The sequence below is a fragment of the Ochotona princeps genome, chromosome 4 (assembly GCF_030435755.1).
Source record: "Ochotona princeps isolate mOchPri1 chromosome 4, mOchPri1.hap1, whole genome shotgun sequence".
Lineage (NCBI taxonomy): Eukaryota > Metazoa > Chordata > Mammalia > Lagomorpha > Ochotonidae > Ochotona > Ochotona princeps.
Window position 1 is genome coordinate 51,966,285 of NC_080835.1, and position 12,194 is coordinate 51,978,478.

At 52.7% G+C, this 12,194-nt stretch overlaps 1 protein-coding gene across 1 annotated transcript; it reads right to left on the reverse strand.

The window, feature by feature from the left end:
• Window positions 1-206: 206 nt before the first annotated feature.
• On the reverse strand, window positions 207-7,333 carry LAMTOR1 (late endosomal/lysosomal adaptor, MAPK and MTOR activator 1). The gene is made up of 5 exons (XM_004589928.3): window positions 7,196-7,333; window positions 1,841-1,986; window positions 1,564-1,641; window positions 1,132-1,258; window positions 207-826 (listed from the first exon to the last, which is right to left on the reverse strand). The coding sequence occupies exons 1-5, from the start codon at window positions 7,235-7,237 to the stop codon at window positions 734-736; spliced, it is 486 nt and encodes a 161-aa protein (XP_004589985.1). The 5' UTR covers window positions 7,238-7,333; the 3' UTR covers window positions 207-733.
• Between the last annotated feature and the right edge of the window lie 4,861 nt (window positions 7,334-12,194).

Here is a 12,194-nt window from a genome sequence, read left to right on the forward strand (position 1 = left end):
GGCTTTCATTTGATAAAGAGAATCTGCTGCTTAAAAACATTTTCTGCTGGACAAACACAATAGTAGCCAATCTGACTTTAGCCCAGGCCAAGTTATAGCCAAGGTCTACAACCCTGAACCCCCATCTCCTGGACCCCCCATGCCATAACTCAACAGAATTGGGTGAGTAGATGTAGCAGGGCAGTGGGGGGACAGAGGGGCTGAAATCAACACAGATGAACATACTTCCTTTATCGAGGGTGACAAAACAAACAAACAAAAAAAGACCAAACATGTAAAAACCCAGGGTGCTAGAAAGACAAACTCAATTCATTCAAATTCAAGCTCATCCAGATCCTGGTCACAAACCCTAGAGTGAGGTGCAATGAGCACCAAGTCAGGGAGAGGGGGACAGAGGTGAGTCTGCGGCCAAGAGGGGGAGTAGATGGGGAGCCCCTCAGGTCCCTGGCCACCACCCTGCAGTGGTGCCTCCGCCTTCCCAGTGGCCTGTCCTCTAGGCCCCCACTCCACCCCTGGCCAGGGCTCTGAAGCCAGTCCCCAACGGGCCTACCCTCCTTTCTCCAGCCTCACTTGCTCAGGCTTCCGGCCTCACTCTCCTCCTCCTCTTCGACATCTTCTCCGTGATTAGTAGCAGGTTAGGATACTGTATAAGCCGCAGTGAGGCTGGGGGCCAGGGGAGGCGGGATGGAGATGGGGGTGAAGAGAGGGGAGAGCTGTCCAAGCACCCTCCTCTTCACGGGATCCCAAACTGTACAACCAGCTCCTCTTTCGCGTCCACCCGGATCTGAGAAAGTGCACTGTAGGCGTAAGCAGCTATCCTGGAGACCTGAGGCACCGGGTTGGGGAGGAGAGGAACAGAGACACACTTGAGAAGGGAGGCCAGAAACAAGGAGGGGGCATGGATGGTGATGAAGGAGAGATGAGGGCCTAATGGGGGACAGGAAGCCTAACAGAAAGCCAAGGATAAGAGCGGCCCATGGGAAGGAAAAAAAAAAGGAGTAGAGGTGGAATAAAGGCTGGGAGGCAGCAGGATGCTATACAGAGTTAGAGCCCAGAGGCCACGGGGCTCCTAACGCTGCTTCTATCCTTGAGGCAGGGTGGGGGACCCTCACATGGGAAGAGCAGGCTCACCTGCTGCAGGTCGGAGTAGGGGATGGGTTCGCTGGCCAGCACTTGGTGTGGCTGGCTGGTGAGAGACGGCAGTGGCGGCAGCTTCTTCCAGTGGGTCAGGCTGCTGCTCAGCACGGCCAAGCGGGTGCTGACCGAAGCGGGGGGCGGAGGGGCAGGCAGTTAGGCTTCAGTCTATCCTCCCTTCCCTTCCCAGCCCAGCCAAGCCTCTCAATCTCGGGTCAGAGGTCAGGGAGAGAGCATCTCTGCTGATCACAAACTTGCTTCAGCACCCTTGGGAGTCTCAGAGGGCAAACAGCCAACATGGACATCTTTGAGGCACTTGAGGCATAGGTGGGCAGCCTGAACCTGAGCAAAGCTGGAACAGGAATGGGCCAGGCTGCACCAGAACGAGGAGCCCTAGACACCCTAGGGGCCCAGCTAGCCAGTGCTCACCTGTACTGCCTTGCACGATCCATGTACTCATGCTGCTCCATGCCCTGGGAGTCTGCAGCAGACACGTCAATGATGTTGCTTTGGGGAGGGGAGAGAAGACATGACAGGTGTTTCTCAGAGAGACAGATGGGACTCAATGCCAAGTGCTACGGGACACCAACAGCCCTGCCCAGAGGCACCTCTCCTCAGTAACCTTGTCCCATCCCCCAGGTCCTAAACCAGTTCCCATGGACCGAGGGAGGGAGCTGTGCCCCAGGTTTGGGCCTGTGACCCTCACCTGGCTGTCTTGGCGAGGATCGAGGAGAGCAGGGCCTGCTCATCTGTGCGAGCAGAAGGCAGGCTGTGGTAGTTGGGCTCAGCTCCATTGAGGGCTTTCGTGGGGGGGCTGCTAGGGTCCAGCAGCAGCTTCCGCTCCTCTCGATCCTAGGAGAGGCCATGGGGGAGACCCTTAGTCCATCCTGCTTAGGGCTCTGCCCTCAGTCCAGCGCTGTGACATCAGGACTACCCCAAGTACCCAACTTTACAGCTGAGACTCAGCACCTGCCTGCCCTGGGGAGCCGCATGGAGTTGGCTGATGGTCCGGGGTGAACCAAGGGGAATAACCAAGCCATCCTAGAGACCCTGAAGAGGTGGAGAGAGGCATAAAGCAGGTGTTTAGCCACAGCCCTGGGGCTCCAATAAACAGTCCGGGGCTCAGTGGAGAGCAAGAAGACAGAGGGGCTGGAAAAGGCTGGAGCAGTCGGCTCTAGAAGTAGTTTTTGGTCAGCAGCTCCCTGGCACAGCTGTCTGTTCCTCAGTCAGCCAGGCCCTGGGCACCATGGCAAGTTCAAGGGCCACTAGTCAGAGTCCCTCTGGGCAGGCATCCCAGCCGAGGCTCTGGATCACTTGTCCCCGTGTGTTCCCTTGCTGAGGAAGGTCCCTTCTCAGGCGCCTGCCCTCCCATCCTTTGCTGATTCCTCAGGGCGCTGCCCAGAAGCAATGGTGGGCACCTGGTGAACCCTGGGCTGTGTTTAGCAGTGGAGCTGTGGCCTCCCTTTCCAAGCCACCTTGCCTCTTAGCATGTGCCTGGAGCAGCGTGTTCCAAGCAGCTCGTTACCACTGGCCTATGCTGGTAATGCCATCTCCAGAGCAGGCCAAGGGCCAAGCCAGCTCTCCCCTCTCCTGCCTGATCTCACTTCTCTGTCGTTTCAGACCCTTCCTTCTAATCTATTCTCTTTGGATTTAATCCTGCCTCTGCCCATCTGCTAAATCTCTGCTGGCTTTCTGTCAGCTGCAAATTGGGCAAGCACACCCGCTGCGTATCCACCCCAGCCATGACCAGAAGGGGGTCTGCCTTGGCTAACACACCAGATCTCCAGCTTCCTCGGCACTCCCTCCCTGGCCTCTCTCAGCTCCTACCACAAGCTTTCCTGTGGCAGCCTCCAGCTGCACAGCCTTCCTTCCCTGTGCAGCTACTTCCCCCGCCCTGCCTGCTCCACGCCTCTCCTTTCTCAAGCCTTGTTCGCCCAAGTTCCTCTCAGGTCATGGAATCTATGTTCCGGGTGGTGAGAGGAAGAAACTGTGGACTTCTGCCCAATCCCCTTTACATCTTCAGACACCCTCCTGCACCCCTGAAACACAGGTTCAGTGTTACAGGTTTAGGAAGACAAAATGCTGCCCAGAGGCTCCAAATTGCTGCTTTCGTGTCTGTCCTTTCCCCAGTCCCTCTTCAAAGATCTCCCTAAAAGATGAAGCAAGTTCTCCCAGATACAGGATGGTCAGGGTCAGCATTCAGGACAACAGCGAAGATGCCCCAGCTGGCCAGGTCAGGCAGCTGCTGGCAACCCTGGTATCCTGTGTGAGGACTGGCCAGCTCCATGCCTGGGAAACCAGTGAAAGACAGCCCAAGCACTTGGACCCCTGCCACCCATGTTGGAGACTTGGATGAAGTTCCTGGCTTCTGACATTGGCATGGCCCAGTCCCAGCTGTGGCAGCCATCTGAGGAGTAAACCAGTGGATAAGATCAGTATCTCGTTCCCTAGAACTCTTTTTCTTTTTTAATACATTTTTTTTTTCTTGGAAAAGCACATTTAGAGAACAGACAGAAAGATCTTCCATCTGCTGGTTCACTCCCCTAGTGGCCATAATGGCCAGAGCTGAGCTGATCCAAAGCCAGGAGCCTACTCTGGCTTTCCCTTGTGGGTGCAGGGTCCCAAGGCCTTGGGCCATCCTCCACTGTTTTCCTAGGCCACAAGCAGAGAGCTGGATGAGAAGTGGAGCAGTGGGGACACAAACTGGCACCCATATGGGATCCTGGTGCATGCAAGATGAAGATTTAGCCATTGGGCTATTGTGCCAGGCCCTAAAACTCTGACTTTCAAATAAATATTAAAACACACACACACACACACACACACCCTTTGGGATGCCCAAATCCCATGTCAAAACCTGCATTCTAGGATCCTGGCTTTAGCTGCTCTCTAGCTCCCTGTCAATGCACCTGTGAAATTCCTCCCAGCCATGTGGGCCACTTAGGTGGAGGTTCTGAGCCCCAGGCTTTGGCCTGGCCCAGTCCTGGCTGATGCAGCCATTTGGGGAGTGAACCACTGGACGGGAGATCAATCTCTCTTTTTCTCTGTTTCTCTCTCTCTGCCTTTCAAATAAATAAATCTTAAAGAAACAAAACAGGGCCCGGCACGGTAGCCTAGTGGCTAAAATCTTCACCTTGCATGCATCGGGATCCTATATGAGTACCGGTTTACATCCCAGCTGCTCCATTTCCCATCCAGCTCTCTGCTAGTGGCTGGGAAAGCAGCAGAGGATGGCCCACAGCTTTAGGACCCTGCATCTACGTGGGAGACCCAGGAGTTCCCAGCTCTTGGCTTCAGATTGGCTCAGGTCTGGCTATTATGGCCACTTAGGGAGTAAACCAGTAGACGGAAGATCATCTTCTCTGTCTCTCCTTTGCTTTGTAAATCTGACTTTCCAATAAAAAAATAAATCTTAAAAAAAAAAAAAAAAAAAAAACAAATAGGGCCTGGTGTGATAGCCTAGCCTGCTCTGAAGTACTCGCCTCGCATGCACCGGGATCCCATATGGGCGCCGGTTCTAATCCTGGCAGCCCCACTTCCCATCCAGCTCCCTGCTTGTGGCCTGGGAAAGCAGTTGAGGATGGTCCCAAGCCTTGGGACCCTGCACCTACATGGGAGACCCAGAAGAGACTCCTGGCTTTGGACTGGCACAGCTCCAGCCGATGTGGCTTCTTGGGGAATGAATCCACGGATGGAAGAGCATCTTCTCTGTCTCTCCTTCTCTCTGTACATCTGACTTTTCAATAAAAATAAAATAAATCTTTTAATAACAAAAGAAATAATAATAAAAAAAGCAAGCTTGTTTTCCTGAGACTTGGCCTGCCACAAGTGGAACCTGCTGCTCCCTTCAGAATGGATAACTAGCATCAGCTTGCCCCAGAGGACAAGAAGAGCATGGGACAGGTTTGTTGCTGGGTCAGGACAAACCAAGGGTGATAACTGCACTGTCCAACCTGGTACAGACATGCACGTGGCCTGCCCATGATTGGTTACCGGGTCTGCAGACATCACTGGCAGACAGCTTGGCTTAAGGTTTGGCATCAAAACATTCTGGCACCAGCACTTCTCAGCACAGTTAACTCACCCAGCTTCTCTGAACTTCTTCCCAACCCTTAAACAGATATAACCCAGAACTTCATGACATATCGTTGGCAAGAGTCAAATAAGGTCACTGCCAAGTCCCTTTGAGAATTGTAACATCCTATACATTTCTTCACAACACGGAGGTGGGAGGGAGGGAGGCAGAGATGACACTGAAAGAGGGTCCCACCCAGAAGTTGGAAGAGGGCTCTGAGGTAGTGGATGGTCATGGCCTTGCTACATGAGGCCTCACATCACCCAACACTGATCACATACATGCTCTGGCAGTTACACACAGAAGTGAGGGCCTGGCGCGGTGCCTGTGAAACAGACATCCCATATGAGCACCAGTTTAAATCCAGGCTGCTGCACTCTCTTAGTGCAGTGGAACATGGCCCAAGTGCTTGAGCCCCTGCCACTCATGTGGGAGACCCAGATGGAGTTCCAGGCTCCTGGCTTCAGCCTGGTCCAGCCATGGTCTCTGCAGCCATTTGGAGAATGGAACTGTGGACAGGGTGTCAATCTCTCCATCTCTCTTGGTAACTTTGAAATACATAAACATCTTAAAAGAAAGTGGTCCTGTTAATATTTCACAAATCATAAATGTGATCTAAAATAAGAAACAGAAATGAGAACCCATGACGGGAAAGACGGAGACTTGAGAGAGCAGCAAAACCAACTGTCCTTTCCAGGGAGAAACTGAGGGCATGAACCCTGCTTGAGTCCCTCCCAGGCAGCAGGGATACTGCTGGCCCTTCCCCTCTCCTGGGCTGACGTGAAGGGAGAGGTGCTAGGCGGGAGGAATGCTAAGGCACAGCACAGGAAACAGCAGCACATACGAAATGGAGGTCCAAGAGCCAAGCCCCCTGTGCCCTCAGCATCCAGCATCTTCCTGAGCTTCAGCCCTTAACCCAAAAACACCAGCCCTGGGGGTGAGAGGGGGCGGGGGGAGATAACTTTTGAAGTTCTGGAGACAGAATGTGTTCGTGCTGACCTCCTGCACTCAACCCTACATGCTGCACACTCGTGCTCACCAGCAGGAGCACACGGTGACATGCAGAGCTCAGGCCCAGAAGCATCCAAAAGTTTAAGTGGCTGACAGCCTGAGAGTCCTGGTCCAAGCCAGGTGAGGAAGGGCAGGGCTTAAAGCGTGAGGAGATGTGGGAATGGATTCCAAGGCAGGTGGAAAAGTTCTAACCAGTAAAGTTTCCCTCAGCCTAATCCTCTCTCCAAAGAGATCCGAACTTCAGTCAAGCTCTGGGCGAACACTACTCTGGCTACAGGAACCCGCATTCCCCAGGGAGGGACTGCACCGAGGCAGGTCAAAAGCAAAACAGATGAGCCCCGCCCCCTACCCCCAACCCAGCTCTTTTCTCTCAACACAGAAGTAAACCGGAGCCCTTGCTGCCCAACGGCCTGCAAGCCCCGAAGTCTCAGCCACAGTAATTCAATCCTTCAGTAGCCAACTCCAAAACCACCAACTTCCAGGGGCCTTCTCGGACCCCAGACCGGGTGCGACGTTCCTTTTCCAAACCCAGGGACAGAGGCTGCCCCAAGACCCCCAAATCATCTCAGGAGAGGCCTGCGGAGGCTCGGTTTACCCACCTCTACGATGGAGTCGCAAAACCCGCTGACACAAGCACAGACAAGGATCAGAAAGCTCGAAAAGGGGGCGCTTCCCGGGGACCTAGACTGGGGACCCGTGACAAGCGTCAAGGTGTGAAGTCGAGGAACATGGAGGGACGGGAGCGAGCTGGGCACACAGCTGCATGCACACCCCAAGACGAGCACTGTGGAAGAAACTAGGGCTTTAAGAGGGATAGGAGTCCGGCTTGGCGTCCCCTCTGGAGTCTGTCCCCTCCAGGCCTCCGTACTCCATGAGCCCTGCACTCCGGCTCCCACTCCTCTGCAGAAACTTTCCGGGCCCCGTCGCCCCAGGACCTCAGCCCTCTTTCCCGAGCCCCGCCTGCCGCGGCCGCACCTGGTCCGAGTCTTCGTTCTCGCTGCTGTAGCAGCACCCCATGGCCGGGGTCGGGCCGGGCGCTCAGGCCGAGCCGAGGAGGGTCGGCGTCCGTCAGGAGCCCTTCCGGTCACATGACCCGGCTGCCCTCCCCCCCCCCCACCGCCCCGAACCCACCCCATCTCATAGCGGCTGCCGGGAGCCTGGCTTCCGGCCCCGCCTCGGCTACGTAATCACCACCCGCCAATGGGAGGGTGCAGTCTGCGGGAGGGGACGCGGAGCACGTGATGCAAAGGAGCCCGGGGCGTATCACGTGACTGGATCATTTACCGAGTCTCTAAGCTGGAAACGTTTGACTCTGTAATAGTTCTTGTGAAAGTCGTGCTGTGCGGGCACACGGCCGCGAATTCCTACAGCGAATGCCATGATATGCCTTTCTAAATGCCGCGCAGTACATTGGTTCGAGATGACCAGTGCCCAGTTGGGTGACACAGGGCAGGTGTAGTGTCAGAGATCTCAGCTTGGGCTGGGGTTCTACAGTATATTAACTAGGTGAAGCCAAACGCAGAGGAGTCCTGGTGGAGGAGACAGAGGCCTCATCTGCCTTCTCATCTTCTTACGGCAGTCACAATAACAGAGACCAGCCCACCAGTTCTCTTAAAACCCTTCTCTGGCTCCTTTCAACGCCCGGAGCACAGGTCCAGGCGGAGCCAAAACCTGCGTCCCTCATATTCCTTGCCCTGAAATAAGAGGTGTTTTCCTAGCCACAGGGAAATGCTTTACGTCTCCTGGGTGACCTCTTGGACTTTGCACATGCAGCCCGGCACACCATCCTCCTGCCAGGCCGGCCAGCAGTTTACAGGCCCAACACAGTGTCCCGGTCCCCAGCCTTGTCTGACCCATTTTCTACTCATCTCCAGTTCTCTGTGCTTAATCTTTGCACAGTGCTGATTTGTTCATCAAATAGATGACTGTCCATTGTGTTTGCTGCGTGTCACACACTATTCTTTTTTTTTTAAGCTGCTAAATACAAAAATTAAAACAGACACGAGATGGCTGAATAATACCCTATAACCATTTTAAGGTGTACAGCAGCCAGTTGTGTATAATCTAAACTTGAAATGTCAATGAAGTAGTCACAGGATGTGGTTAAGAACTTGCATTTTCTAACATATTAGTCACTCAATACCATACAAATTAATTCCATAATGTAAATTATTGTTGATGTTGTATTGTGAGTTTTCATTGAAGTGGATGATATTCTGCCAGCTCTACTTTCAGACCAGGGATGGTCTCCCAATGAAACTGTTGAACTTATCTGGACAATAAGATACTGGACTATATGCATGGTACATACTTGCAATGAGGGAGGCAGACTGCATATGAACTGTACTACTGCACTAATGTGGAGGAATCCAACATGGGGGGAAAGGAATGGGGAGAGGTTGGGGGAATCTGAGAGCCTATGAAACTGTGTCACAAAATGAAATTCAAAAAAAATTTAAAGTGATGAAGCCACATGAGCAAAAGAGAAAAAAAGATTTTATTTTTATTGGGTCCGGCGCTGTGGCCTAGCAGCTGAAGTCCTCGCCTTGAACGCATTGGGATCTGCTATGGGTGCAGAGCATCTCATATGGCGCCATATGGGCGCTAGTTCTAATCCCAGCTGCTCCATTTCCCATCCAGCTCCCTGCTTGTAGCCTGGGAAAGCAGTTGAGGATGGCCCCAAGCCTTGTGAGAGAGACTGCACCCGTGTGGGAGACCTGGAAAGAAGTTCCTGGTTCCTGACTTTGGATCAGCACAGCACCAGCCATTGCGGTCATGGGGAGTGAATTATCAGATGGAAGATCTTCCTCTCTGTTCTCCTCCTCTCTGTATGTCTGACTTCCCAATAAGCATAAAATCTGTTCAGATTTATTTATTTTCGTTTGCAATAAAAATAAAATCTTTTTTAAAGATTTATTTATTTTTATTGGAAAGTCAGATATACAGAGAGGAGGAGAGACAGAGAGGAAGATCTTCCGTCTGATGATTCATTGCCCAAGTGACCACCACAGCATCGATCCAAAGCCAGGAGCCAGGAGCTCTCACTGGTCTCCCACACGGGTGCAGGGTCCCAAGGCTTGGGGCCATCCTCAACTGCTTTCCCAGGCCAAAGCAGGAAGCTGGATGGGAAGCAGGGCTGCCGGGATTAGAACTGGCACCCATATGGGATCCCGGGGCTTTCAAGGCGAGGACTTTAGCTGCTAGGCCATGGTGCCGGGCCCACACTATTCTTTTCTTTTGTTTTTTTTTAATTTATTTTATTGTATTGTTGTTGACAATGGTTACATAGTTAATTACGGTTAAAAAAAAAAGGTTCGGGGGGGGGGGTATAGGGAAGTGGGTAATACTATTATGTCCATATTGTTTCCATCATGTATCCAAGGTAAAGGGTAATATTGAGGGAGAAGCCTCACCCGGTTTCCCGCCCACCCCAAGTCCCGGATGTGGGGCATGCTCTGAGATAGTTGCTCAAGTGGTTTTAATAGTTCTCCAGTTATGAATCGCTGCCAGTTTCGCTCAATGAGTTCGTCCACTGATTGATATGGTCCATCATAAAGTCTCCGTTCGCCCCATATTTCACTGCCAACAATATACAGCTGAGATGAATGATTGACCTGTTCTGTCTTCTGTCTTTTCTTGGTTAGAGTTCTGAGTCCAGCAATTCGATTGGGGAGATCCCCAAAGAAACTTTGAGGTATTCCCAGACCAGATTCTTGTATGTGCTAGCAAGCACAGGGCCCGGCACAGTCCATCACCCCGATCAGCTGGTGGTTTCAATTGCTGGGCTGGTTCTGTTTTCGGTCCTGAGTTGCACTGGAACCAATGGGTGTTGCAGTCCAGTCTGGTTCTGCCCAGCACACACTCGGCCTTCACGTAAACCACTGGGAGCTGCAGCCTAGTCGGGGCAACCCACAATAACCCCACCGGGCCCGCCCCCTACCCTGGTTTGCCAGTATGTGTAGCAGTAGACCAGTCTGTCCCCCATCCCATTTGGCTCTTGTACTTGTCAATGGGTATTAAAGCTTAGTTCCATTTAACCAACTCAACTATCCAGCCCTCACGGATGTTGTTGAGTGCCTCTCTGTCTAGCCACCCCAGCCCCCGTTCTAGTTTTGTGCCCTCCCATGGGAGTAGTGACCCAAGAAGGGGGAACCCACTTTTTCCCTCCCAGGTCTCTCTCAATCCCGGTTTATGCACTCTTTAGGTGGTTCTGTGGTTTGACTTGACAGAATTAGCCCCCAGTGCCAGCTGATGCTGCGGCTAAGCCCAAACATCCCTCACCCACTCTAATTTATGCTTGCACCAGCAGGAATAATCAGCCCAGCCTGGCGTTTCCCTGATCTAGTCCACATGCAGCGCACACATGTTGCAGCTTTGCTTAGTCTGGTCTGTCCCCATCCCAGCCCACGCTCTCCAGTGGGAGTAGCTGTCCGGCGAGGGGACCAGCTCCTTAATCCTCCTGCCAGCTCTGCCCCTCCCTTCCTGGATCTCACGTGTGCTGGTTGGGTGCTGCAGTCAAATCCAGTACAGGCAACCACGCCCTGGCATTCCATAATGTGTACTGGTTTTGTCGCGACCAAACCCGGCTCAACCCACATACACTATTCTTTTCTAAAAAGATATTATTTATTTTTATTCAAAAGACAGACTCAAAGGGAAGAGAGAGGCAGAATATCTTCCATGTGCTGGCTCACTCCCCAAATAGCTGGAACTAAGCTCATCTGAAGCCAGAGCTGCTTCTGGGTCTCTCATGTGGGTGCACCAGCCCAAGGACTTGAGCCATCCTCTACTGCTTTCCCAGGCCACAAGCAGGGAGTTGGACTGGAAGTGGAACAGGGCCCAGCGGTGTGGTAGCCTAGTGGCTAAAGTCCTCACCTTGAACACACCAGGATCCCATATGGGTGCTAGTTCTAATCCCGGCAGCCCCGGTTTCCATCCAGCTCCCTGCTTGTGGCCTGGGAAAGCAGTGGAGGATTGCCCAAAGCCTTGGGACCCTGCACCCGCGTGGGAGACCTGGAGGAGGTTCCTGGTTCCCAGCTTTGGACTGGCACAGCACCAGTCCAGTTGCGGTCACTTGGGGAGTGAATCATTGGATGGAAGGTCTTTCTGTCTCTCCTCCTCTCTGTATATCTGACTATGTAATAAAAATAAATAAATCTTTAAAAAAAAAAAAGGAAGTGGAACAACCAGGACATGAACTGGTAATAGAAGGTGGGGGATTAGCATGTTGGACCTCTGTACTGGGCCCATGACACATTATTCTTTTTTTAAAAAGACTTTTTTACGGGCCTGGCGCCATGGCTTAGTGGCTAAAGTCCTCACCTTGAATGCGCCGGGATCCCATGTGGGCACCGCTTCTAATCCCAGATGCTCCACTTCCCATCCAGCTCCCTGCTTGTGGCCTGGGAAAGTGTCAAGGATGATATATAGACTTATTTACTTTTATTGCAAAGTCAGATTTTTTTTTTAGTTTTTTTTTTTTAAAGATTTATTCATTTTATTACAGCCAGATATACACAGAGGAGGAGAGACAGAGAGGAAGATCTTCCATCCGATGATTCACTCCCCAAGTGAGCCGCAACGAGCCGATGCGCGCCGATCCGAAGCCGGGAACCTGGAACCTCTTCCGGGTCTCCCACACGGGTGCAGGGTCCCAATGCATTGGGCCGTCCTCGACTGCTTTCCCAGGCCACAAGCACCCATATGGGATCCCGGGGCTTTCAAGGCGAGGACTTTAGCTGCTAGGCCACGCCGCCGGGCCCGCAAAGTCAGATTTACAAAGAGGAGAAGACACAGATCTTCTGTCCAATGATTCACTCCCCAAGTGAGCACAACAACTAGTGCTGTGCTGATCCAAAGCTAGGAGCTCTTCCGGGTCTCCCACATGGGTGCCAGGTCCCAAGGCTTTAGGTCATCCTTGATACTTTCCCAGGCCACAAGCAGGGAGCTGGATGGGAAGTGGTGCTGCTGGGAT

Coding starts and splice junctions, on each gene's coding strand:
- LAMTOR1 (XM_004589928.3), bottom strand. CDS start 7,237: ATGGGGTGCTGCTACAGCAGCGAGAACGAAGACTCGGACCAG. Junction 1,987..7,195: donor AGAACGAAGACTCGGACCAG/GTGCGGCCGCGG, acceptor GGCCTCTCCTAG/GATCGAGAGGAGCGGAAGCT. Junction 1,642..1,840: donor ATCCTCGCCAAGACAGCCAG/GTGAGGGTCACA, acceptor CCCTCCCCAAAG/CAACATCATTGACGTGTCTG.